This window comes from Dryobates pubescens, chromosome 17, assembly GCF_014839835.1.
Source record: "Dryobates pubescens isolate bDryPub1 chromosome 17, bDryPub1.pri, whole genome shotgun sequence".
NCBI classification, from domain to species: domain Eukaryota; kingdom Metazoa; phylum Chordata; class Aves; order Piciformes; family Picidae; genus Dryobates; species Dryobates pubescens.
Genome location: NC_071628.1, coordinates 17485630 through 17513450, shown reverse-complemented (window position 1 = coordinate 17513450; position 27821 = coordinate 17485630). Strand labels below are relative to the sequence as shown.

At 38.2% G+C, this 27821-nt stretch overlaps 1 protein-coding gene across 1 annotated transcript in view; it reads left to right on the top strand.

The window, feature by feature from the left end:
* TRPM1 (transient receptor potential cation channel subfamily M member 1) overlaps positions 1 to 27821 on the top strand; it is a 75054-nt gene that overhangs the window by 19664 nt on the left and 27569 nt on the right. Inside the window, exons 2-9 of the mRNA XM_054168742.1 lie at positions 14968 to 15047; positions 15912 to 16107; positions 17148 to 17361; positions 18682 to 18806; positions 19507 to 19678; positions 22133 to 22307; positions 24344 to 24467; positions 26188 to 26260. Coding sequence (XP_054024717.1) covers positions 14968 to 15047; positions 15912 to 16107; positions 17148 to 17361; positions 18682 to 18806; positions 19507 to 19678; positions 22133 to 22307; positions 24344 to 24467; positions 26188 to 26260 — 1159 coding nt within the window. The remainder of the gene's footprint in view (positions 1 to 14967; positions 15048 to 15911; positions 16108 to 17147; positions 17362 to 18681; positions 18807 to 19506; positions 19679 to 22132; positions 22308 to 24343; positions 24468 to 26187; positions 26261 to 27821) is intronic.

The following is a 27821-nucleotide window of genomic DNA, read 5'->3' as shown; positions in this document are numbered from 1 at the left end:
AGTTTAAAGGGTGAGTTATGCATGTATATTCTGTGGCATATAATGAAATTGAGTATTTATTCAGAAACAGTTGCTTGTGTTCAGCCACTACCACACTTGTTAGCAGAGAAAATACTTGTATACAAAAATAAAACTAAATAACACCAGGAAGAGCATTGCTGAAGATTACTGAAACTAAGTAAGATTTAGAGGTTCCCCCTGCCCCAGTAATTCTTAGAAGAATTACTAACTTCAGAGTCTCTCTAATGAGTATTTGCTGCTTGCTGGCATTTCTGTTTTAATTACGGGAGGGGAACATAATGCACTTGGCAAAAGTGAAAGCTGCAGTCCCTCATACTGTTTCAGCAACTTACTGTGGTTTTAATTTATCTTAAGCCATGCATTGATCAGCAGGATCTGCTTTTATGACAGTAGATTTCTTTTCAGATGTTGCATGACTTCAGAACATCTACCAACTGTTTGGCTTGGGGTTAATACTTCACAGAATTTTATGAGCGGGTAAAACAGCTCTTTACACTAAGAGGGTCATTCCATCTTTGTGCATTAAACTTTTCAAACAAACACTGCTAATGAAGCACAAAATATCTCCATTCTAGAAGATGCTGGTTTATGCCCTTGTAAAACTCTTGATCTTGTGTGTACTTGGACAGTCATAGCTGTAAGCTTCTGTACTGTCCCATCAACTCTGAAGAGGTTTCTGTGTATGGCATGGTTTTGTGGAAATCAGGGGGGCTATATAAAGTGAAGCATTGACAGAATCAAGAGTTAAGCAAATGCCTTTGTTAAAACCTTGATGTGAGCAGTCCAGGTCAGAGAGCTCAGTCCCCTGTGGAAGAGATGGCATAGGTAGTATTGGTATGCTGCTGCTCTGAGTGATCAGCATTATTTTTTGTTACAGCTCATCTTTAATGTCAGTTTTTCTTAAACAGAGCACAGAGTTCATTGCTGCTGCATTTTTTTTCCTTGTACAAAGCCTTTTCAAACACAAAGAGGAGGGAGGGAGGAAGAACTGTGAAAGTATGGAATTGCCACAGTTGCTTTGTGAAGTTGTGAATTTTAAAAGCATTTCTATGAGGCAGGAGTAATAGTTGTGGCAGTTGACTGAACTACAGATAGTCTTATCAGTGGCTGAAATCATGCCAACAATAACTTGCTTCCCACTTCTCACAGGATGGAACAACCTTTCTTACATTATCACTTGATTAAAAATAAACCTGTGTCGATTTTCCTCTATTCTGCTTTAAAACTACTCTTTCAAATTCTAACCACCTGACAAAACTCTAAAGGAATGCTGGAGCTGAGTTGAGAGATTAACCTGGGCAGTAAACAAGGCAACTGTTTTAATTATACATGTATGTTGTCCAAAACAGAATTGTGGTGATAATATACCAAAGTTGAAAGAAACCATCACACTTATTTTGCAGTCACATCCACCTAAAAGCACTCATTCCCTGCACATGAAACAATATATATATTTTACAGAAACTTGCCTTTTTCCATGAGTTACAGACTGGGAATTTAGGAGGGAATGAGTGTGGTTTCATCTGGTCCTACTTAAGGTCCTAATAATTTTTATGTGGATGATAGCCCATACTTCAAACCAGGCAGATAATTCTACTGCACATCCAAACCCATATACTGCAGAGATTATCACACTTCAATAAATGTAGCTTGCTTTACAGAAACCAGTTTGGTAACTAAGCTATTTCTCACCACCTCAGTTCATGAGTTATACTGTTAATTTGTTGTATATTAATCCTTTTTGAATCGTTGTATTAGCTGTTCAACACCCAGAATGCCTGGGTAATTCTTCACTGATATTAAGAGGATTTATGATAATTTCATATCAAATGATTTCTTCTTTAGAGTTGCTTTTTGGCTTTCATGAAGTCCGGTTTCATTTGAGCTCTAGAGGCTATACTCAGTGCTCTGGTTTAGCCCACAATGCAGTAAGGTATGTGCCAGCCCTACCTTCTTGGTATCAGAGCTCCCTCACCAGCATGTTCTGTGTTGCAGTGAGACTTTGGACTCAGAAGTGGAAAAGCCTCAGGTGTCACTCCTGAGTAAAAATTATGGTTGCTTTTGCTGAGATTGTTGTTTCACCTTGCATGTTTTGTCACTGACTTCAGTGCTTTATTTGACCTTACCAGATCATTTCATGTAAGCCTTTTGTTTGTGTGCAGGTAGCATATATTTGGACCAAGTGGTAACTGCTGCCTGTAAGCAAAGAGGAAAATAACCAGTGCCAGAGACATTTTTAATCTACTTCATCCACCCAGTCTTGTACAGTGATCATAGCCCAAGATACTTTTCTAATCTTTTGTCTTTGAGTTTTTCCAGTAGTCCATTCAGTTGCAGATTTGACAGTGGCATCTGGTAATATGTGTTGGACCTGTAGTTCAAGCATTGCTTTCATCTTTCCACATGTGCTACTGCTTCATGAGTTCTTTGTGGCTGGTCAGAGCATTGCAGTGAAAAGTTATTGATTTTGCTGCTACAAACCAGTATTTCTAGGATGGTTATGGATAAATAACCCTATTCCATTTTCATGTGAACAGACTTGTCATGAACAATCCAACCTTTCATCTTTATCCAGTCCTGACTCAGTCTCAGCCTATTTTTAACTCACAGGCATATAGCTGTCTTGTCAATTCTTATCTATTCTGACATCCATATCTGTGACATTTGTATTAAAGCTCATCAGAAGTTTTGGTAGTTCAGTAGTGTTGCAGTCTGTGAAATCCTAGTTATTGGTTTGAGATTTAATTTACCTATAAAAGAAAAGACAGGATTCTTTGAGCTGCAGGTTAGTTTGTCTCAGTTATGGCTTGAGAGTAGCACTGTTTCATCTCAAATGTTGAAAGTCGAGTCCCAAGGGGATTTGGATGCTGTTTTTTGTGGTTGCCCCTCCACCTCTTTATTCAGTGGTTATGGCACAGTGTAATCATTGTTCAATCCTTTACAATCCTTTACAACATCTGCATTTATGGATTGCTAGGATATTTCAAATTTGGATTTGGTCTTAACAATGTCTGTGAGGAAGATGACAATATATTCCCTAGGCATTCTGCATTGTAGTCAGCTGGGTTCCCGCTCATGTACAATGTGTAGCTTTGCAGAAAAAAATATCCAATATTGCATCTTTTTGCACTACAATTTGACATTTTCAAAGTTCACCTTCCACATTTGCTATCCATAAATTTTGCTTAGGATATATGAATGCACTAGTCTCTGCATTACTCGTTGGTTCTTACAGAATGCTACATAAACAGTGCAGAAGAAGACAAGGGGGAAAAAATATTTCCTTTGTACTAGGTGAATTAATTAGCTTTTGTTAGGAGAGTAGTTTCAACACCAGTAGGTATCAATAAAGAAATTTTATGTTGTGTGTCTTTCATCAATAGGGACACATTTGGCCAAGACAAGAAAATGCATCATGTCTGAGAAGAATGTGGTGTATTCTATTGTTTTTATTAAGAAAATGCTATTAGCTGCATTCAGTAAGTAAGCTGTCAAATATGCCAGCTGAAACTTATCACTTGGAAAAACTGTCAAGGTTACTGAGTTTTCAATTATTCATACATAAATATAACTCCTTGCCCAGGTATTAGATTTGCAGCAGTTGTAGTAAAACCACAGCTACTTGTTATGTTCTGAAGACAAGTAAGTTGTTTTCTATCAGTGACATGACTGTATTTTATTGTGGCAGTGGGAGTAATAATGGCATGTGTTGACAGTGAAGGATGTAAATAAAGCTTTTTTTTTTGGTGTGGACTAATGCCTCTATGTTATATGTGAATTGATAATATCAAGTTCATCAGTTCTTCATTCCAGCTTAGTCCCCGTAAGCATGTGGGTGCTGACTACCATTGGAAACCAAGGGAATTTTTTTCTGAGACAGTCACAGTGAGGGCAGCAGAGAGATGCATATCTTTATCCCTTTCCTTCACAGTGCATTTATATCAAGCCGTGTCACAAAATAAACTCCAAGTGCTGTTAGCCTTCCCATAGTATGAGTGCAGGCATCCATGAAAATTATCTTTTGTGTAGTGGCATTTTCCCTGAGAATGTAAATTTTTTTTCACTCATGTGTGTTATTCCTTTGAACTTTGAATGAGCACTTTGGCTGAACTTGACAGAATTATACATTTGGAATTAAATGGCAGTGATTTCTTCCTCTTACCATGCAGGATTTTCTCATAGGCATTTTAGAAAGCAAAAGGTATGTTTTTTGCCCTTGAGAGCAGAAGCAGCAGAAGTGCATATTTATTAGCTTTTTAGCCAACTTGGTTAAGATTTATTTTGCAACTACTCTGTATAAGTCCCTTGTCTTTTACATGGCTGTTCCCACCCACAGAACATGCTAATAATTTCCTATTGTATTATATAACTATTATGTATTATCATTATGTTTTTATATATATGGAATGATATATTCTGTTCTCTGAATAATTGCTCAGAACATTCTCATTATAGTGTAGGCATCCTGATGGGCTTAGGCTTTGCTTAAAACACCCAGTCTGAAATATGTGTTTTCAAAACTTGCTCTTTATTTGCAGTAGCAAGTGAGGAAAATGTTCTTGTTGCTTGTAGGAGGGAGCTTTGATCTCAGTCACCTTAAATTGGACACTTAAACAGCAAGATTTTTTTTCCTTTTGGGTAGGTGCACATGGCTTGATTACCTTTCATCATTCTCATTACTTAAACTGAGGTGCCAGAGCAGTTAACAGTGTTGTAGAAAGGCTATGCTGGCAGGTTTGCATGCCTCTCAGATTTCCACTATGGGAAGAGGCAGCAAAACTTGTGTTTGATCATAAAAAACACTGTACTTAAGTTCAAGGTGTACATTTCTGTCACTGCAGTTTGAGCTAACACATTGAAGAACAAAATGCACAGGCATGATGTTCCCACTATTCTGAAAATGCGGCCTGGCTTCTAAATGCAGGTACTGTACCCATGTTCTTGCATAGTGGCTAGCCAAGGACAACTCATTCATGAGGAAAAAGGACTTAATACCTTGTTAACTTCTGTTGCTATAGAGCCAAAGAAACATACCTCAAAAGATGTCTGAGTTCCACTTTCAGAGGAAAGTGCCCAAATCACTCTCTTCAAAACAGATTTTCTGCCTTACATGTTTTTGATAGTATGTCTTGCAGTTTGTCCAGCTGACAGGGTACACCACATTGCAGATAGAAGAGGCTTCCATAAAGGCCACTGTGTCTGAAATCTGATTTTCATTGGAAAAAGAAACATCTATTGACTTTATTGTATGTCTGCCATTTCTATGCTCAGCTTTCATGACTGGTGGGTAGTGGCTTTGTAACAATCCCTTTGCTTGAGCAAGATAATAGACAGCTTCTGCAACAGCTGGAACTTTAGCTTGGTATGTTTTCAGAGGTCAGAACTACCAGCACGATTTTGAAAGCACGGAAGAAAATTATGCAGCTGTGGAATACACCTGTAATATGCACTGTCTCAACCTCCATTAAATACATTGATAGAAAGTCTCTTGCTAAATTTAGTGAACTTTGAATGAAAGGCTCAAATTAAAAAATCCCTAAATGAAGGAATGCTCTGTCTTTTCATTATGAATGGAGTGCTATGCCCCTGACAGACTCAGTTGCTTACTTTCTTTGACTTCATGCTGTCTTACTGGTGTTTGCTTTCTTCAAAATGTATCTTTTTCTCAAACAGAAACAAAGTCCAAAATTTATTTGGCATTGTAGTTTTCCAGAGGCATGTGTAATGCTTTGATACCCCATTGCTGTTTCTCATGCAGTCAGCAGGAATTTTGTCTCATTAGGAAGAGCAGAGTCTGGTTCTAAAACAAAGCTTTTTGAGCTGCATGCTTTTAGGGCAGGACAGAAGTCAAAATGACATCTGTGACATATTTCATTGCCAGTCACAAATGTGTTAAATTTCATTGGAGATCACGTACAGCAACAGTAAAACAAGTTTAGAATCTCACAGACTGCAGTGCAGCGCAGCAGCGGGGAGTTAGACTGCCTTGCTAAACTGGTAATATGGTCCCTAACTCTTATTCTAGATGTCATCCTATTATGTTACCTATTATGTTAACACCTGGCACAGAAAGATGAGGTCGATACTTCAAAGTTAGGCCAGAAAAAATAACTTCTTGCAACACACTGTGTCCTTTGCTATAGGTAGTTTGAAAGTATGAGAAGATGCAAAAGAAGCCCTTTTCAGCAATGGAATTAAGTTGACAAAAGCAACAGGGTTTGAAAATGCATGTGATATGTAAAGTTACAAAATGAATGGCTTATTTATGACTTCAACTCTTTTAGTGCAGCATTTTGCCCAACTTCAAATTGTTCTAAAAAGGATTAAATATAATTAATGCTGTATGACCTCCTTTTTTTCTTCCTTTCAAAGAATGTAGAGCTGTACATCTAATGAGGACCCCTGAAAGGACTATTATATCCAATTGTCTCAATTATGCAAATAACGTTGATATTTTAGCAGAAGGGAGGGGATATTTCAAATTAAAAGTTTCAGCTCCTGATTTAGCCTTTCTGCAGTGCCGGCATTTTTACAGCAAGTACATCCACTGTTTGAAGAGAGGAAAGGAGGTTTAACAAATTGGAGATTTGGGCACTATCAAAGTAGATTTGTTGTGCCTTGTTCCACCATGAGATGAAAATACCCTCTGGGCAGGGAGATGGGTCATGAGACTTCTAAAGGATTACCTTCAAAGGGAGTCATGAGATTGGTTTGAACAAAGAAGCTGCTCACATGCTTATCATATGAGATTCTCTTCTTAAAGTGGTGGAAACTCATGTCCTTGGGAATTCTCATGAACTTCAGAGAGACTGGAAGTTCTAACAGTAAGATGAATGAGAAACCTGAACAATAAGCAGAAAGATGGGACAGAAGCTCAGAGTTAAATGCAGTTTATTTATTCTAGCTGTAATTCATCTTTCCAAACTCTGAAACATTTCCAGTGACAAGCAGGTAGGACATGCTTTTAAATGATTTTTTTGTTTCTTTCCTTGTCGTTGTCTGCTTTGCTACCTTTTCTAGCATTGACGTGCGTAAGTGAAATTTGCGCTGAATCTCTGTATGGTGACAGAAAATTGTTTGGCAAAAGATAATTCAGTTGAACAGACAGTGTTCTGATCAGAATAAGTTCTGCATTGCTTACTTATTTTGAAAGACATGAAACCTGAAGTACTCATTGCAAGTTTAAAAATGTTGTCTTGAAACACTTCAGAATTAGAACATTTTAATAAGTTGTAGATGTGCTGGTAAAGAGGGGTTGGATAAAAACATCCTACATATTTCAGCATTTTGAATGGTAGTTTAGAGCTACTTCTGCAGCAAATGGGGGTGGAGTTGTGGAGGACTTTTGTATTTGTAGGTTGGGACTTTGCTTTGTTTTGGGATTGTCTCCAGTTTTCAAAATTTGCTGTTAATACTTTCTGGAGTTCACTTTTGGCAACAAGCAATACAAGCAAGCCTCTTTCTCGGTGTGTTTGTTTCCAGTTGAGTTTATCAAGATCTGACAGTAGGTCAGGTGTTCTGGAGGTCTTAGAAAAGGGCATAATTTATGGTGGTTTTCCTTACTCTGGTCAGTGTTGCCAATAAAGGGGCTTTCCCAGTACAAGACCTATAACAAGCATCTGCAGCTTCATCACATTTGTATCAACAGAGCTGCTGTCGTCATTTGAAGGAATTTGTTTCTGCTGTAAAGTGTACTGGGCTCTGAGGTGCAAAGTCTCTGTGCGAACTCCCTCACCAAGATATAGAGATCCCTGAGTATTCGCGTACCTATCTTGCAAGTGATTGAGGAGCCAAAGAAGCTCAGTTTGGGCTCTTGTTACCCTCCAGCACTTCAAATGACAGCTCAAAAGAATGATGTTCCTATCCACTCATCTGTCGTTCCTATCCCTCCTGCTGTAGTGTGGTTTGGATCTTGAGGAGGGACATCTCAGGGTAAGAGTAGCTCCTTGTATTCCCTTATTGAGCCAGAGAAAACTTTGAATACAGCATCTAGCTGGTTCAAGTCTCCTTTAACTCTGCAAGTTTGGAGAGGTTTTTTCCTTTCCCATTTTTGATAATGGATTAAAACCAGTGAAATGACACCTCTATAATATGATTTTTCACCACTATCATTTTAATTCAAATGGTAGGCTGCAGCTGACATTTTAAAGCCAAATGTGGCTTGTACCTAGTACTTGTCAGTACAGGCCAAGTATTTTCTATGTTGTGTTTGCTGGCCTGTGTTACGATCTGTTGAAGCTAGTTGTATTCTCTCTCTTTAGAGAAAAATGTGTTGCACACCATGAAAAAAAAGTCCAGGAATGTTGTTGGAGATACAGTTTGTCTGGTTGTATGGTACCTATTAATTCTTTTCACTCATAGCATCAAGGGATTTAGATATGCTAGGATTGAAAAAAAGATTAAACATTTTTTCTGAAAATTGCTTTATCTAAAACTTCATTTGAGATCTCCCATTACCCTCATCCTGTGTAATTATTTCAGTCCTGAAGTGCTCAAGTTGTGAGAAAGTTCTCAATGAATGTTGGCAACTGTCAGGTTTATACAATACAACATTTTAAACACACATATTTGGGTCTCGGGGATATACTTTAACCCTTGTGTTCCAGTGCTTCCATAATGATTTCTAAAAGATTGTGTTCAATAATTTTGTGCAAAGCCTGCAGCCCATTAAATTATCTGGAAAGTCTTTCTTGTTTTTTTGAAAATGACAGAAAGCAGTGAGGTATAAAATGAGGCTGCTAATGCTTACATATTAGCTAGTGCCTGGAAAAGAATTGCTTTACTGAGAGTAAAATTAGCCACACCAAGCTGCAAAATTTCAACAGCTCAAACTATTTAATAGAATTCTACAAGGAGAATCTTGCTTACAGGAAAACTGTACTTACTACAAACTAATGTTAATTTCTTAAGGCTAAATAGTGCATTATATTTATTTGCGAAATACATATTTGTTAAGCATCTCTAGGTTTTAGAGACTTCTGGAATATGCATTTATTGTATTATATTGTCAACATAGACATTTTACTTTGTGGGAATTTAGAAGTCTGTTCTATTAACATGCCTGGCAGTCCATCCTCAAGAGTGGCTTGCTTTCCCCACATTCTGAAAATGTCAGTGTATTAAATTCTTCAAGCCTACCTGTTCAGTGCGCTCTCTACTTCAAGTAGTACTAATTAGAGCTGTACTTTTAGAACAAGCACTTATAGGTAAGTAATGTCAGAAAACACATAGTCATTTTCTTAAAATGTTTTTTATTCATGCTTTGTCCTATTTCTTAAATAGAAGTTGTCATAAAGTCTCATACTTGACTCTAATACCATGTATGAAAAATCACCCTGTTTAACTGGCTTATCAGAAGTTTTATAGAAGTTATTGCTGAACTAGTAACTTCTTGCATCTTTCATCAAAGAAGTGCTTATATATTTTACCTTTTTTTCCAAACAGCACTTTCATAATTTCTACTCTAATAGTCAAAATTTGTAATAATAGGAATTTTCATGAGCCAGATCTCTCTCACAGGGGCCAGTTCAGTGGTCTTGGTATCTGCATCACTAAATGCAGTTTGGTCTTTCTTTGTATGCACAATTAACTAATCTATTGACACAGTTTTCTAAACCACAAATAACCAGGGGACTCAAGCACATCAGTAGTTTTAATTAGAGGTCTTCATAGGCTTAGTTTTGTGATGAGGAAAGTACCTTGTTATGTTGGTTGTGATTTCATAAGTATTGATGAATTTCACCAAGAAAGATCTGCTGCTAATGGTGTTGAATCACATGTGGTTTCATGATAATAGCGTTTTTCTATTTCAGGTCAGAATAGCCTAGATTAAATTGTCATAGTTAAGAGAAATACCCACACATCTAGAAGTGTCCTTGCTTCTTTTAAAACTGTATCTAGCCAAGAGTCTTTATGTTAGACAGGACAAGTAGTTGTAGCAGTACCAAAATAATTCCTGAGCCTTGCCAGAGCAAGATAACGGGGTCATCTTCAAGTAAAAATTATTAACAAATGATCTTACAGAAGAAACTAGTAATTACCAGGCTACTTTGGCTAGCATCATGTTAGAGACTGCTTGCTTTCTCTCTCTGTTCATCCACTCTACTGTATTTGGTCCCTTGTTGGCAGGGATGATTCCACTACCCATAGATAAAGTTACTTAGCACTTCCCATCCTAGCATCTTGGCTTGTGCTTGTTATAACTCTGCCACTTTTTAAGACCTTGGAGTAAAACTAGCTATATGGAGTGTCTGCAGACTAAAGGGATTTTTTTGGGAAAAAAATCCAAAGCAGATCTCAGAAAGGGGTACAGATATATATTTGTGTTCCTCATCACCTAGAACAAACGGGCTAAAGGCATGAGGAGGGTTTGACAAATAATACAACTGGGCTGGATAACAAATTGAGATTACACATTATTGTTCACATTTCTTAGAAAATCTTTTCCCTAACATTTGTTACAGGGCTGAGCTATTGCAGGAATGGCTTCTACTACCTTAAAATGTGGTAGGTGTGGTGTGTAACCTGGTCAGTTCCATTAAAAAAAATTCTGTTGCATAGCTACGCAAGGCATGTACTCTGCAGACAAGAACTGAGCCAAGCTGTCCTGTAGTATGCTCTGAGTTGTTTCATTTCAGTTGCATTAGCTGTATAGTGACATTAATGTTGAGCTGTACGCAAGCAGCTGTGCTTCTCAGTAGGGTGTCTGAGCACATCCAACACACTGAACTAATACATGGAGATGGGTATGTCCAGCCATGGCAGAGCAAAGTCAGGTCTACTGTGGTGTTGAGGGCATAGCTGTTTTTCACATTTCTGAGCTTCTGGAGAAGAGCTGTGTACCTCTAAAGCATGCAGCAGAATTGTGCTGTATTTGAAAAGAGAGCTTGTTACTTCCTTTTGTAGACTGTGTCCCTAAGTTAATTAATGTGGAGAGAAAATTATTCCTCTTGTTGTAGCGGATGTTTGCTGTGTGTCTCACCAGCAGGCCAGGAATACAAAGTGTAATGAAGGCATGAAAGCTCATTACAGCTCTCTGTGCAATGTAGCACTGCTTGCTGGTTTCCACATCATCAGCAGGAGTGATCTCTGGCCTCAATTTGAAATAACAACATTGCTTACTGACAGTGCCATCCTGCCTGTTGTGTGTTAGTTTCAATCACAGAGCAAATGGTTCCCTGACAAGGTTGCATGGGTTCAAACTAAACCATTTGAAAAACACAGTGGGATGAGAACAAGAGTTTTAAAATCGCAAACAGTATGAGAGCCTCTTTCTCTTGGATACTGTTTGTACTTCATATTCTAATGATTGCTAAAACTCTTACCAGTTGTACAAGTAACTATGGACGTGTTTACGTGGCGAATGGACTCATGTACACACCATGCACACACTCTCAGTATGAATTTTGTTTCAGCTCCAGATTGCTTCTTCCTTTCATTGTCTCATCAAAGCAAACATCTCTGCTCAAATCTGGCATAAATATCCTAGTTTAAATCTGTAGAGCATTCTGATTAAATAAAACTAAACAAAATTCTGATTAAATAATTGGGGAGCACAGGTGAGCTTTGCCTTCCCTGGTGATACCACCCTCTGCAGCGTACTACAGGATTATGGGAATTGTTAAAATGGTGAACTGGTTTACATCTGAATGTTTCCATAGATGACAATAATCAATCCACATCTTAACAATATGTTGGTGAGAGTAGTTGGTGAAAGTAATTTGTGTTATTCCAGAGATGTGAGCTCTGCTGCCCAGCCAGCTCTATTTTTGTATTATTCTGTGATTGATTTAGCCTAAACAGCTTTGTCAAACCCTGTATTATGCATGACATACATTCGTTTGGTCCCTTGCCTGCTCCCCCATTGCATCTGTGTGCCAGGCTCTGTCTGCTGTTTGATCTCCATACATGGCTCTGTGCACCAGCCACTGCTGTTTTATGCCCACTTGTCTGCTGACCAGCTGTGCCTGGTACAGGCAAAGCCTCTCTGGAGAGCAGCACCTGGGGAGCGTGTGCTCTTTTAGTAGGGCCACAGCTGCCAAAGAGCTGGCCTGAAGTGGAATGCTCTCTACTTGCAAGACAAGGCCAAAGCCCTATCCTGTCCTGTAATCAAGTGAAGCATGCCAAACCACTGAGCAAAACAGGTCCCTATTGCATGAAGCATCTCTTTGGGGATCATGGCTGTTGAGAGGGGATGACTATATTTGCTTTAGATGTGGCTGACTTTGTGCTTTGGATGTCCCCCAGTGACACTACAACACTCATCCCTGCTCCCCTTTGATCCCCCAAATTCTTTCACTTCCTTTGGTGGTGGTATTATCACACTAATTATTCACAGACACTAATTGTGAATAATTTTCTTTGTGTGGTGGTGAGAGAAAATTTTCTCCTGAGTTACTACATGTGTACAGCCCTACATATGCATGTTTCTTAGCAAATAGTGGTGTTTGTTTGTGAGAGCCAAAAGACATCTGGTCTTTGTAGAAATAGTGCTTGTGTTTGTTAATACCTATATTAGAAAGGTGATTATTTGTTTAGGTACTTGATTTTGTTAATTCATGATTTGCAAACCAACAAGACCGGTTTTCATTCCTTCTGCAGGGGGATACCTTCTTTGAAGGCTAGAGAGAACAAAAATCTCATAAAGTGGAGTAATATTAATACTGTTTCTCACCAATATATTAATTTCTAGGCTGAAGACCAAAAATTGGCAGGGTGTGGGTTTTTTTGTTTTGATCTGGTTTTTTGTTTTGGGGTTTGTTTTTTTCTTTTCTTTTTTTTTGGGGGGGGAGGGGGGTGGAGTTTTATATTTGTTTTCTGGTAATTTAGGTCTCCACATGTCAGTTTTCATAAAGGAGAACAAATATGCCTCTGAACATCTGAAATGTGTTTTTTCAAAATTGGATTCTGATTAGTGCATTCAGGATTTGCAACAATAAGCAGGTTTGAACTTCCCTAATATCAACAAGTTGAGATCTTGCTTTTTCTGAGTTTCTCAGGGGTGAATGGAAAATATGCAGTGTTTTTTCAGCACCATAATCTTGCTGGCAGCTGCTGTTTGTGAGCCTAATACTCCCACTGGCTGTTTGTCTGAAAACTGTAGCTGATCTGTCATAGTCCTTTAACAATTCATCCATTCCAAGGCTGTTAAAAGCGACTCAAATGACACAGTATGTGTATTTATATTTTGCCACAAGAAACCAAATAAATTTCAATCCAGAGAGAGAAATATGCAGAACCTATATCAAACAAGTAGGGAAAGTGCCCATTTTCTGACAGTGAATGTTTCTGCTCAAGTATTTGCACTGGATTATAATGAAGCTTTGGTTAAGCAGATTAAATAGACAAAAGCAGTGAAACTTCAAAGGCTGACCAAATGTGCTGAGGTTTTATTTCCCTGATCTGTAATGCCTGCTTTTGCCTTCCTCTCATTAGCACAGAAAAATAAGCCAGTAGAGCATAATGTCTGTAGTGCCTACAGTGACTGACTTTTAGGTGTGAGTATGTGGGAGAAAGGTTGTTTTCGGCTAGCTTTGGAAGGCTATGGAGATTTACCTCTGCTCCAATTAGAGAAGGCTATGTTTATTCTGTGACTCTGAAAAGAATGTAAACATCTTGTAACTGAGGGAGATAAATTAGGCAGAATTTGGTTGGATGTGTTAAAATATTGTTTTGTTATTTTGACCTATTATATGCCTTAATTACATGCATGCCAGTAGAAAATAACCAGTTAAGGTGTGACACATGCCTGCTGACAGACTGTAGAACTTTGCTGTATAACGTAATAAACGTCTTCACCTGCTTACATCTTGTCTGGGAAGCTATGCTGGAGAAGAATAAAACATCAGTATTACAACATGTGTATGTAAGCTTTTTCAGTGTAGAGAGAGCTTTTAAGAACACTGGGAACTTGAGTGTATCATACAGTTCATTTTAGATACCAAGATGCAAAAGGTTCCTTCCAAACATGAATGTTATATCTGTGACTTAAACCAGTGGTTATTTAACTCTTTTTACATGAAAGACGCAAAATAAGAAAGGAAACTTGTTTGGTAAGCTACAAGGAATGAGGTAAAGCAGTACTCACCAATATGGAGGAGGATCCACAGTTGTTTTGATATTACTATCTTGCATTTTCCAGTTAAATGTGCAGCATCTATTACCATTAATATTTTGTAGAGTGTTTCCTGTACTGTGGGGCTCATTTGGGCATTTGTGTCACTCAGTCAAGGAGATCACACATAGAAATCTGAAATTCTATTTGGGGAAAAAGTGACTATCTTTAAAATAGACAAAATAATAATCACCCTCCCACAAATTATTCACAAACTAATTACAAATTAAAATATGCAATTTAAAATAGACAAATGATGTGACCTCTGTAACAGTTTCCTGTTAATCGCATTTTAGAACACAAAACTCGCACAATGTGTACGAGCACAAGTAACAATATTGGGCATTTGCTGGAACTTGATTTACAACAGGAAACAAAACCAGTTCTGAGAAGATTGTTGATCAAGCTTCAGGAAACATTTTGTGCATGCAAAAAGCATTATTGAAGTGTCATTTGGAGTAAATGCTATTAATCTGTTTATGTCACACTTTATGCTGGTTTTCTGTACTATTTTAGGACCATTTACTGTTTGCTAAAATAGGAAGAAGCCGATACTTTTTTTTTTGGTAGACAAACATAACTTTGAAACCATCATCGTTGTGCATAAAGGTTTTTACAGACATTTGAGGTTTGAATTTTATCCAAGATGTTGAAAATTCCCACCACCTACTTGCTTCGTGAGTGGATGTGTCTGGTGTTTAAAAGTGATTCAGTGAATTCAGTTCTTGTTTTTAAAAACAGTGCCTGAAAATGGAAGGCCAACATTACTGTATCTGCCACACAGAAATATGTCATGATGTATCTTCTCATTTTATATTTTTGTCTCTTTCAAGGGTCAAAAGGCTTGGATAGAGAAGACCTTTTCAAAAAGAGAATGTATCTATGTAATTGCCAACAACAAAGACATTAGCAGGTAATAGTTGAAATTTTTGTTTTGGCCAATACAGAAAAATAATTCTGAAGAAACGGGACTTCCTATGGATTTAGGCATGTGAAACTGAGACCCAGCTTACTCATTGCTCCTAAAGGGAGATGACACAGGAAGAAAACCACAAGACGTGCTTGTACTCCAGTCTATACAGAGCCATGAGACATGTCATACAGAGATGATAAGGCTGGGCAGCAGGAGAGGCAGTGAGTTGTTAGTTCCTGGCTTTGCAAACCTTACTGAATTCTGAGAGCAAGGGTGCAACAATGTGCACTCCAGGAAGCAAGTGGAACCGTTCTTCGTAGTTATTATGACACTACAAATAACAGTACTATATAGAAGGACCAGAATTCTTAGTCCAAATATTGATACTACTGCTGTGGCATGGTCTAGCTAAATTGTGATTCAGCTTGTTTTGGATAACGTAACAGTTTATGTCATGTGCTAGCTGTCATCTCAGAGTAAGAAAGAGACGGTCACTACTCCTCTTCTGCATTCTTCTATCTTCCCCATCCTTTAGCCAAGAACAGCTTTCCAGTGTACAGTAGAAGTGAAGTGATTTTTGTTTATCTTTGCTTGTTAAGAAGCACCTATGGATTGGTAATTCTGGCTTACATGTGTATGTAAAGAAAACAGATATGACCTAGAAGAGATGTTTGTAAGATTTTTAGATGTTTCTGTTCAAGGCATAGTCAGCTGAAACTCTGTTTTGTTGTGGGTTTTTTGGTTGTTGTTGCTTTTTTAATTTATATTTTTATTTCTGGTGGTTTTTTTTTTAATTAACATTTTAAAATCCTCATCCAATATTGAAGATGCTGTAATCAAGTTGCTTCAAATTTTAATATACAGGTGCTGCTGTGGACAGCTCATTAACCAACATATTCCACCTCCTCCAAGTATAACAGCTAATAAAAATGGAGAAGAAACAAAGCAAGTGGAAGCTCAGCCAGAGAAATGGTCTGTCAGTAAACACACCCAAACATACCCAACTGATGCCTATGGAAACCTTGAATTCCAAGGAGGAGGGCATTCAAATAAGGCCATGGTAAGGAGCATAGCTTACTCCAACATATTCTCTGTTAGCTTAATAGGTATGCATCCAGATTCCAGCTCAGTCAATGCATAATCCATTGAAATCAAAGGAAATCTCTTTTCTATATCAGAAGGATGTGGACAAGATGCTCAAAAAGTGAGAGAGAAAAGGCAAGAGAAAAATAATACCTACTTAGGAAGCACCTCACAATGTCTTGATGAAACAGTTGCATTGAAGTTACTGTCATTACATATTAGCTAAGGAGACGGCTGTGTGTATTAATGCCAAAGATTCCATCTGTTTGTATGAGATTTGTGGGCCAAATAACCCAGCATGGATGTCCAAAATCTTTGGGAGAGGTTGGTGGGTTTTGCTAGTGGTGCTTTGTTTGTTCTTCAAGCAGAAATAAACTACACTGAGAAGAATGCAAACAATTGCTTTGGAGGCAGAAATAAGTACATCAGGAATGAATAGGATAAAAGGTAACATACACCTCCTATTTCTTATGAAGGTTATTGCTTCTCTGTGGCAGTTACAGAATCACAAAATGGTAAGGCTTAGAGGGGACTTCTGGAGACCATCTAGTCCAACCCCACTGCTAAAGCAGGTTCCCCTAGAATGGGTTGCAAAGGAATATGTCCAGGCAGGTTTTGAGTATCTTCCAGAGAAGGAAAGTCCACAGCCTCTCTCAGTCAAAACAGTTTTTGGAGCAATACAAACCACTTTCCAGTCATTTAAAATATGTGGTTTCCAACACTGCAGATTTGTAATGAGAGCTTAGGCTGATGGGAAGATCACTTGATTGAAGTCAGTTTTGCAGGTGAAGAAAGTGTTACTTTTGAAATTCAGGAAGTGGATGATAATTTCTCAATAGCAACATGAAAGGTTTCAGCCTATTTTTTCTAATCATAAGCAACAGAAATTTAATAATGTATTGCCTAAAAATTGTAAAACTCTTCAAGATGTAAGGCTTAATATCACTCTCCTTTGCTTAGTGAATAGCCAATTTACAGAGCACATGGAGTGATAATGTTATACATTGCTCTTTGCAGTATATCCGTGTGTCATATGACACTAAACCAGATTCTCTGCTACATCTCATGGTGAAAGACTGGCAACTGGAACTGCCCAAACTTTTAATCTCTGTCCATGGAGGCCTCCAGAACTTTGAAATGCAACCTAAACTAAAGCAAGTATTCGGAAAAGGTCTGATAAAGGCTGCCATGACCACAGGAGCTTGGATTTTCACTGGAGGTGTTAGCACAGGTAATCAATTACCAGCACTTTTAGTCTACTTAAGAATTTGGTGATGTTCATTTACCAATCACAGGCAGAAGTCTGTATAAATGAATCATTAGCTGGTAAAACAAAAAAGGAGCATTGTAATCATTTTTGTTAATCTCCTAACCAGCCCAGCCTGTGAGATTTTCCTGTGTCAATAACATTTGACACTTCCCTATTCCTGCAGTCAGACTGTGACATACCTTTGGACTGTGTGATCTTCATGAGAGTTACTGATCAATTGATGCTCCACTTTAAATGCTGTATCCCTAAGTCACTGTATCCATGGGATCACCCATCACCACGCATGCACATGCTTAGTCTTGTAACATAATAAAGTATTTCTTCTTAAATGAATGACTGTAAATTAGCAATCTTGAAACAAACCAGAAGTCACTTGTAGATGTCTCTACATTGCAGTCTCCTTTTTGCATTTTCCTCTAGTCTTCTGGTCACCTGAAACAGTTCTGGTTTTGATCATATCTAAAACATGAGTTGTAAAGCAACTCAACATAAGTCCATCAGGAGGTCTGGGACACTGTTCCTGATTTCTGTCAATGAAACAGGTGTCTGATACAATGTTCAAAATTTGAATGGCCTGTTAAACTGTTTTCATCATTCCTCTTTTGTTGTTACATTTAGAGGCTGATTGGCTTATAATTAATTTGATTTATGTTAATAATAATTCTGTGTGACCTTCAAAAACCAATTAGATGTAAACTTTCATTATATTATTTCTATGACAATATCTTTATTTAGTTGAAATAAATATTTATATCAAGTTATTTCTCAGAACACTATAAGAGAAGAATTATTTCTTTTGGCCTTTGTTTTACAGAAGTCTTTGATTTTTGTTTTACAGGTCTAATGTCTTTAAGGGGAAAGTGATGAATAATTTTTAAGTGAAAAAAATATTTCTTAGATAACTATAGGGTTTGGACTTTGGTTACTCAGACTCCAGTGCTATTATTATAGTGTTTAGTATACAGTGTTTAACACTGTGTACAATGAGTAATGTAATTCCAGACAATGGTACAGATTACACTGTGGCAAGCTAAGTAACTGGGTAAGACTTCCGAAGACTTCATTAAGTTCAAAACTACATGAATAGGATTTACATGCAACTCGAACAAAATAAAAACATGGGTCCATTGCATATTCCGTTACAAAGCAGAGGTACCAGTTTAGCAGTGAAAACAATCCAGAAGAGCAGGTAGCTCTGTGAAAGGAACTAATGAAGACAATTCTGTTGTTCAGGGATCTCTCAAAAGTGCCAAGAATGAATCAAATGAATTGTACCTATAGGTGTTATTCGTCACGTGGGAGATGCCTTGAAAGATCATTCTTCCAAATCCAGAGGACGAATATGTGCCATAGGAATTGCACCGTGGGGCATTGTAGAAAACAAGGAAGATCTAATAGGAAAAGATGTAAGTCCTTAAGGAAACTCCTATGTAATTAGCAATGTCAGCTGTGTAACAAAACACACTACTCATCTTTTTGGAGTATTAATATTTTAACTGTTTCTAAAGTCTGTGTAAGAGCTGAAATCAAACAATTTCTTGAGGAAAGATTGTTGTTCAAACATATTTGTCAGGTTGTCACGTATGACCTGAAAGTAAATATGGAGCTATTAAGATTTGCATTGCTTTCAGTAGTAGAGACCTTTCTGTAATGACAGAGATTCAAGTCCTAAATTCAGGGTTTCATGCTGAGACTTCTATAAATCTTGTGAGGGCTTTTGGATGTACAAGACTGGCATTTACTGTAGATGGGTACTCTGCAGTGGCATATTAATTACTAGGAGCTCCAAATGAGAATGTATTTTCTAATGCAGTAAGAGGATTATATAACACAGTGTGTGATCAGGGAGAGTACATTAATGAGTTTAAGGGAATACACAGGAGAGTGCACAGATGTGAATGTCATCCTCCAGAGAAAACACTGCTGTGAAGAGTTCACGTTTTGAATGTAAAAGCAAGGTCCGTCTCTAATTCTCCTGTATTTCTGGTTCTAAAGGTCTGGTTGAGTTCTTTCCTCATAAGGCGTGGTCTTTACTGGGTGACATCAGGGATTTTCACATCTAGTTCTTAGTTCTAATCTAGCCGCATCTGTCCTTTTGACACACAGGTAACACGGGTTTACCAAACAATGTCAAACCCTCTAAGTAAGCTCTCCGTGCTCAACAGTTCCCATACCCATTTCATTCTGGCAGACAATGGTACGCTAGGTAAATATGGAGCAGAAGTAAAGTTACGACGTCAGTTGGAAAAACACATTTCCCTCCAGAAAATTAACACACGTAAGTACTGTGGGGCAAACTGTAAATGTAACATCTTAAAGGAAGGGAGGCAAAAAGAGCTTGAAGGATTTCAAAGCATTGCAATTGTGTTTTCCAGCTCTTTCTAGCCTGGAATTTGATCAGGACTGTGTGACTCAGCTAGATCACATGTTCTGTGATAAGTGGTGAAAGAGCCCATATCAAACAGCAGAGAAAACATGAAGTATGGAGTGCATAAAGGGAGGGAGAAAATTGGCAAATAATAGCAAGGAGAAGCTTTGAAGCAGTAAGAATTTAAGGAAAGGGAAATGTAAAGAATTTTTTGCACTTCCAGATGGAATATATGAGCATCAGTAAATAGTTGGTGCAGGGTGATTTTGTATGGTTTCTGTTTACAGGAATCATGTGCAACTCAGTGGTTTCTGATTCCAAGTTCATGCTAACATATCGTTTTCTCTTTATTTTGAATTTGTTTCACTTTTAAGTATTACATTCAACATTCTTTGATCTGCCAGATAAACTCACCTATAAATTTGATTTTTAATTAAGCCATTATCAAGATAATTTCACATCAGTGCTTTCATATTTAGCATTTTGTGCAGTTTTAACGTCTGCCAGTTGCTGCCACCTCTCTAAAACAGCTTTCTAGAATTGTTTTTGTAATTACTTAGATATCTTTTAAAATAGATATTTTCCTGAACATTTTTGTAGGAAAAAATGTATCCTTTTAAAGGTTGAATAACTAAAACAGTTGAGCAGGTGCCCTTTTGCAGCAACTTAAAAAAACACAACACAACAGCCTAATGAAAAGTGGTCAACAAAAAGTTAGTAGTCCTTGATCCACACTCCAATTAATAGCTGCTGGACTGTAGATACCAGTTCTACCAGCTGCCTTTCTGACTTCTTACGAATACCACTGTAACCTGCATAGGTGCATATAAACAAGTAAACATTCAGAATGAAAATGGCATTGAACTCAACAAAGTTTCTAGTATGGCTTAAGTGCTCTTATGGGTAGGGCAGAAAAATGAAGTAGAGTGCCAGATAAAACTGAAAGGTGCAGTTACTGATCAGCCACAAGGTAATCTAAACATTCTGTAAAGTCCTTAAATACTGCTTTTTGCCTACACTAAGCTTGAGACTGAAATCACCAAAATGATGCCCCTTGTCTTTGAGTATGGTGACAGTATCATGTACTGTTAGCCACAGACAGTAGAGATAGCAAATGTTAGCTATGCTTTTTCATCTTTGTCTTCTGCAGAAGTGCTGGGACATTGTAAAAGGGAAGGCTTGGAAGATAAGGAAGTCAGGGCTCAGAGGCAAGATACTGTGTATAATTTTTTCTTTAATACCACTGGGGCTGGAGCCAGTGATTCTGGTTTAAGCAGTGTTTGGTGGTTTTTGTCATGAGACGGGCAAAGCTGAGTGTACATACAGGAATTGACTTCTGTGCAGGGCTGCAGTACACCTACTAGTAACAACACCTACTAGAAACAACATGTTTCTTTTTGACAAGTACAGGCACCTCTTCTGGAAGTCTCAGCAGGAATCACTAAGGATTTCATGGATACACAGGCCAACCCATGCTCTGTGACTCCTCCTTATCAGATCTGGGGGTGTACTGACAGGAGGATGTCAGGAAGCTTCTGCTGTTACTGTGCATGGTGTTCCTGTTCTTCAGAGAGGAATGAAGGTTGAACATAGAAGCCCTTTCACGCATTCTCAGCTGTACAAAAAGTCCATCTTCTTTATAAAGTGCTGGTCGTTTTACAGATTAAGAACTGAATTCAAATGCTTGTAATAGTGTGATTAGGCAGACTTCAGGTAATGTTTTGTCCTTTGTTTCCCCAAGTATCTTGTGAACAAGGCTACTGAGACCGTGTGACCTGTGGGCTTCCCTTTGTCATCCTATGCCTGGAGATCATAGTGAGGCAGGGACAGCAAAGGGATGCTCAGCTGTCGTCTCTTCCATCGGCCAGCCATTTCAGCCTCACCATAAATAAATTGATTTCATATTTTTATCTTAGGAGAAGGCATAGGTATATGTCACCTTGCTGAAGACTTCCTGTAGGTAACTAATGAAGAATCAGATCATCAAAGACACAGTAGCTGACAGTTGTTCAACTAACAGTGAAGCTAATGAAGTAACAGGAGAATCATGTCAGCTGGTTTATCTGTATGTGGTGTATGAGATTACAAAACAGTTCACCAACACTGAGAGAATAAATGATCAGTATGAAGCTGATAAAAGCAAGGACACAGAGATATCTCACTCTTTTCATTTTGGGGCTATGAAATGTCATATGTACTTTTGTCCTGGTGCTGGCCATGAAATGGCCATCATTTTTCCTGACCATTTTCTGGTTTGAAGTGGTGCTGCAACGCAGAAATTACATCCACTCATGATATCTCAACCTTTTAAACTAAGTTTCAATGACACTTCTTTTGTTTCTGTTGTTCTGGGTTCTTTTGCAGGTCTGGGACAAGGTGTTCCTGTAGTTGGGCTCATAGTAGAAGGGGGTCCCAATGTGATTTCCATCGTCTTAGAATGTCTGCGAGAAGAGCCCCCTCTTCCTGTTGTGATTTGTGATGGTAGTGGTCGAGCATCAGATATTCTGTCATTTGCACACAAGTATTCAGAAGAAGGAGGGTAAGATTTTGAGATCTTCACCAAAACTGTATCTTGCTTGGGAGGAGAATGTGTGACTACTTGCCTTGCTTTCAACAAAGTTTCATTAAAAAAATCTCAGGGACAAAACACTGCTAGTAGAGGCATTCTGCTGTCAGTCAGCTTTTGTAGCCTGTTTTATCCAAGCCCTGATGTTAATGAGAAAAAATTGTTACCACTTCAAATGTGCTTGATAATACATTAAAATGAGCTTGCTCTCCGTGCAGCATGCTGTCATACATATTCCATCAAAGTTTGCTGTACAATACTTGGTGCTGGATGAAGTGTTAGAGGCAAGGAACAAGTGATTCTCAAGAATCACTTTTTTTCTCAGGTCAACACTGAGGTTACTTAGTGTGTATGTTTGCAAAATTTATACTGCCTGACTCTAGTGTGTTTTGTCAAGGACCTTCATTCTCCAGGAGTGCCAGACAAGCTGAAAAATCAATTGGCTTTCTAACTTTATCTTGCTATTTTTCATATCTGTGATGGTGATTCAGGGCTGTGCTGCCTGATGCCATCAACAGAATGAAGGATGTGCTCCACAACCCTCCTGTCCATTGCCCATATTAATTTGTAAACGTCAGTCAGTCCTAATCCAAAATTTTCTGGAATCTCTTATTTTTGTGGTTGGTTGTCTGCCTCTCTGGTTGATAGAAAGCATGGTTATTTTTAAGAAGATCTGCAGCCTGTACTAGCAGGCTCATCTGCTCTTCAGAATAAAAGATCTGCCCTGACAAATACTCCAAGTGGAAGCAGCACATTGCATTTTTAATTGAAAATATTATTTATCCCAAGCAAGTAACATACATTCACCATTATTGTTGTAAATATCATGATGATGTCTTTAGTAGCCAGATTCAGACAAAATCGTAGTATATTGTCTTGATTAGAGCATGGGACACCTGTCTTGCACTCAAGAAATAGCTTATTTCCTTGACTGAAGTTGGATCTTAGCCTAGACTAAATACTACTAGTTTGACAACTAGTACTGTCAAACTGTGCAGATGCTATTTGCTGAACTGGGAGAGCAGCTCTGATGCTGGATTTTTCTTGACATTTATACAAAGACATATTTAATCCTATTGACAATATTTATAATTCAGTACCTTTCTTTTCCTTTCCATCATCCAAGCCTCCTCTTTTGTCTTTTCTTCTTTTTGTTTTCTTTTTCACATTCATCCTTCCTATCCCTATGACTTTCTCTCCCAGTGCATATGATGCAGTATCCAATTTTCCTCTCCAAAAATTATGAGATAAATGTGTTCATCTGGTAAGGCTGTAATGAGAATTTTTGTCAGCCCTGCTGTCTAAATAATCATTTTTTCACAGAGAGCATTGAATTTTACTGCACTTTGCAGGCTCAGCTCTCTCACTGCTTTGAATGCCTAATGGTAATGTTTGTCATCATCTGAAACGCATCTGTTTGTTCAGGAAATAGTCTGCATTGAGAGGGTCAGACATTTCTGATCTTTCTGGAATGTTTTTGATCTCATTTCATTAATCAACTTTTGATTTGTTTGCTTCTCAGGTGGGTATTCTGAGTCTTCAGATACGCTAGCAGTTTAAATCCTCAGTTTAAGAGAATAACAAAGATAACCAAGGTGATACATCATAGCATGAAATACTTTTGTGTTTTTTTAGCTATATGCAAGGGGCCTTGCAACAGTTAAAACCAAGGGAAGGTATCCTGTGAGGTGTGCTGAAATTCTGCAGACTGAACTTCTTAACAAAATGAAATCTACACATATAATAGGATTAAGAGCAACTTCCACTCTATTGCAGAGTAAAAGGAATAGTTCAAGGTCCCTGCCAGTTTTTACATCAATGCTGAGGTACTGAGATGCATAGGAGTCAGTCTGGGTATGAATTTCCTGATAACTGTTAACTCTTCATGAACTCCTTAGCTGTACTGAATGCAGAAATGCTGTGTATTTTCATGCAAATGTTTCTCAAACAGCAGGGCTTGTGAATATATATTAATTCTGGAAATGCCTTCTTTTATGTATTTTTTTCAGGATAATAAGTGAATCCCTTAGGGACCAGCTTCTAGTTACCATCCAGAAAACCTTCAACTACAACAGGAATCAAGCTCATCAACTATTTGTCATTCTTATGGAGTGCATGAAAAAAAAAGAACTTGTAAGTGTCCTAAAAGTAGTTCACAAAGGTAATTTCTTGTGACCAAACTTTATAAAGTACTTTATGTACCATTCTCCCAGGGTTACAGTTTAACCTTTTGTGGTTTTTTTCCACATAGCTCCACAAATGTACACAATCGTTCACTCATAAGCATAGGCTGAGATAGGGATTTTGTTTTCTGGAAAGCCTCTAAAACCAATTTCAGATTCTGCTCCTGTATAAGCTGATAGAAATCTTTTTTCATGGACTTCCCCAAAATCAGGATCACCTGCAGAAAGCAGAGGATAATTAATTAAAGTTTCCTAAGAGCAGTAAGCATTTGAGAGTGCATCAGTAAAGTTTTGATCTTCTGATATAGTTACTTTTTAAACATCCTTTCATTCCAGTAAAATGGGCTAGCCAGGTCTTTCAAAAGAAATGTTAGATGAAGTGTTCTTAAAAATCCAAGCCTTGCTTGATCTTGACTCGTTTGCAGGCCTGTTCTCTGTATTGTACAGCTCAGGTTCCTGCCTGTCTGCTGTTTCTAGATAGAAACAAGAGAGAACTACCACAGCTTTCTCCTCAGACTGTGTGTAGGGAATCAGATAACCAATTGGTATAGAATTCAAACAGAAAATGTGTGGCGGTTTCAGTCTTCATGTTGCTTAATTGTATCACTAAGAAAGTGACACCTGTAACAGAAACAGTTATAAAGAAATTATTTGAATATGATGAAACTTTTCTTGTGAGGCTGAGGAAAAACCCCACAATTTTTGTCTAAGTTCTTAGAAAAACGATGCTTCCGCCTCCCTTAAAACTGTTTTCCTTTCACAGAGCCCCAGCTTTCTGTCTTTGGTCAGCTTGGATACAAACTCTAAACTCTAGTCTTCCCAGGTTTAATACTCTCTCCAATACATTATGTGAAACTTTTTTCTTAAAAATGTAAATTAGCAATGAACAGTATGTAGCATTTCTTACAGTTCTTGCTCTTTTCAGTAGGGAGTGTTCTTTTGATTTCTAGAAGTAATAATTTAGGGGGGTTTATGAAAGGTAATAAATCCTGCTCTGGTACTCCGAGAGGTATGATAGAAGTGGGGAAGAAAGTCTTTTCCCTGGGGCATTTGCTTGTTATTTATCATGGCAATACTACATATAGTAGCCACCAGTGTTTGCATTTCCAGTCTCAGATTTGGAGCAAGGAAAATGAACACAATACAATTTGTAGTTATCCAAATCTACATCAAATCTATTTCCTGACATGCTCTCTTCAGAATCGGTACAGTGATTTAGTTTGAATATGATGTGGATGCATTGCTGTGAAACAGAGGAGCAGCCCCTGTATGTTACTTGTGCAAGTGCCATTGATTCAGGTAGCTAGCATTTCCCTTGCCAAGATGGCATTTCCATTGCTACTAGTAGGCAATAGAACTGTCAGAAAACTCAGTTTGGCATGGCAGTTTTGTCAACACTTTTCAAAATTCATGGGTTTGGTGGAGAATTTAAGCTATTCTGTCATGTTTATGAATGCAAGGATATTTTATGATAACTTTGTTGAAATAATTTGATTAAATGCTTTTGTGAAAATGACATTTGAATGAAACACTATTGGACCTGTGCTTTTGGAAATAACTCTTCAAAAATCATAAAGCTTCACCATTCTGCTCTTTTTTCTTTCTCCATGTCTAGTCTCTCTCTTTCATGTGTTGTAACTCTGTGTGTTTGGTTTTATGTTGTCCTTTAGATTACTGTGTTTCGCATGGGATCTGAAGGGCAACAGGACATTGAGATGTCCATCTTAACTGCTCTCCTCAAAGGTAGGTTTTGTGAGCATTTGTATAGTATGGACAAAGTGATCTCCAGAAGGCTGTCTTGTATACTACCTGAGGTTCTCTCCTGATGTTTAAGTGTTTGATTTGGTCACTTGGATTTTAACAAGTTACCTGAACAGCCTATATTGAAAGTTCTTGTGGCTTTCCTCACCTGAAAGCCTGGGATGGGAATGCTGCAAAAACTACACTTCTGATAGTTCAACACATTATTTTTTTTCATTTTTATCATATAATAAGAGGGGGAGAGTGGGGGGAAAGGTGGGAAGATTAAAAGAATATGTGGATTTTTTTCCAGATATCAGTTTCCACTCTTTAAGCCTTAGAGCCTAAAAGAAAGCTGGTGAGGGACTTCTTAGGGTGTCAGGTAGTGATAGGACTAAGGGGAATGGAGCAAAAATAGAAGTGGGTAGATTCAGATTGGATATTAGGAAAATGTTCTTCATCATGAGGGTGGTGAGATATTGGAACAGGTTGCCCAAGGAGGTGGTGGAAGCCCCATCCCTGGAGGTTTTTAAGGCCAGGCTGGATGGGGCTCTGAGCAACCTGATCTAGTGTGAGGTGTTCCTGCACATGGCAGGGGGGTTGGAACTGCAGGTATGTAGTAGTTGATACTCAGTATGGGATCACTGAAATCCCCAAAGCGAAGAAATAGAGAGGAATTACTACAATGGTATCTACAGCATCAGCCAGAGTAGCTGAAAGGAGGAGTCTTTTAGAACAGTGAAATGTCTGTCTTTAACGTCAAAATACAAAAGTCAATGTGGGAGTTTTAAGGAAAAAAGGGAGAGAATCTGCTTAATCCTTTTGAAATTAAGATTATGGGGTTAAGTGGAAGATGCCATAAACTGATTTGATTAATCGACTGTTTTGTGGTAAAATTATTCAGATGGCAATGTGATACAGAGTCAGAGTTACTGCTTCCTACTTCCTTGGACTAGGGACCTGGGGGTTCTAATTGACATGCAGCTGAATATGAGCCAGCAGTGTGCCCCAGTGGCCAAGAAAGCAAATGGCATCCTGGCTTCTATTAGAAATACTCCCGCAGGAGTAGGGAGGTGATTGTCCCTCTGTATGCAGCACTGGTGAGGCCACACCTTGAGTATCGTGTCCAATTTTGGGCACCTTAATACAAGAGAGATATCGAGGTGCTGGAGTGAGTGCAGAGGAGGGCAACGAAGCTAGTGAAGGGCCTGGAGAATAAATCTTATGAAGAGTGACTGAAGGAGCTGGGGATGTTTAGTCTCAAGAAGAAGAGACCACATCACTCTCTATAACTATTTCAAAGGATGTCGTAGAGAGCTTGATGCTCTTCTCATAGGTAATTAGCAATAGAACAAGAGGGAATGGCTTCAAACTACAACAGAGTAGGTTTAGACTGGACATTAGGGAATTTTTTTTCACAGAAAGAGTGGTCAGACATTGGGATAGGATGCCCAGGGAGGTTTAAAGGTTGTTTAGATGTGGTGCTTGGGAATGTAGTATAGGAGTAAACTTAGTAGAGTAGAGTCAATGTTTGGATTTGATGATCCCAGGAGTCTTTTCCAAC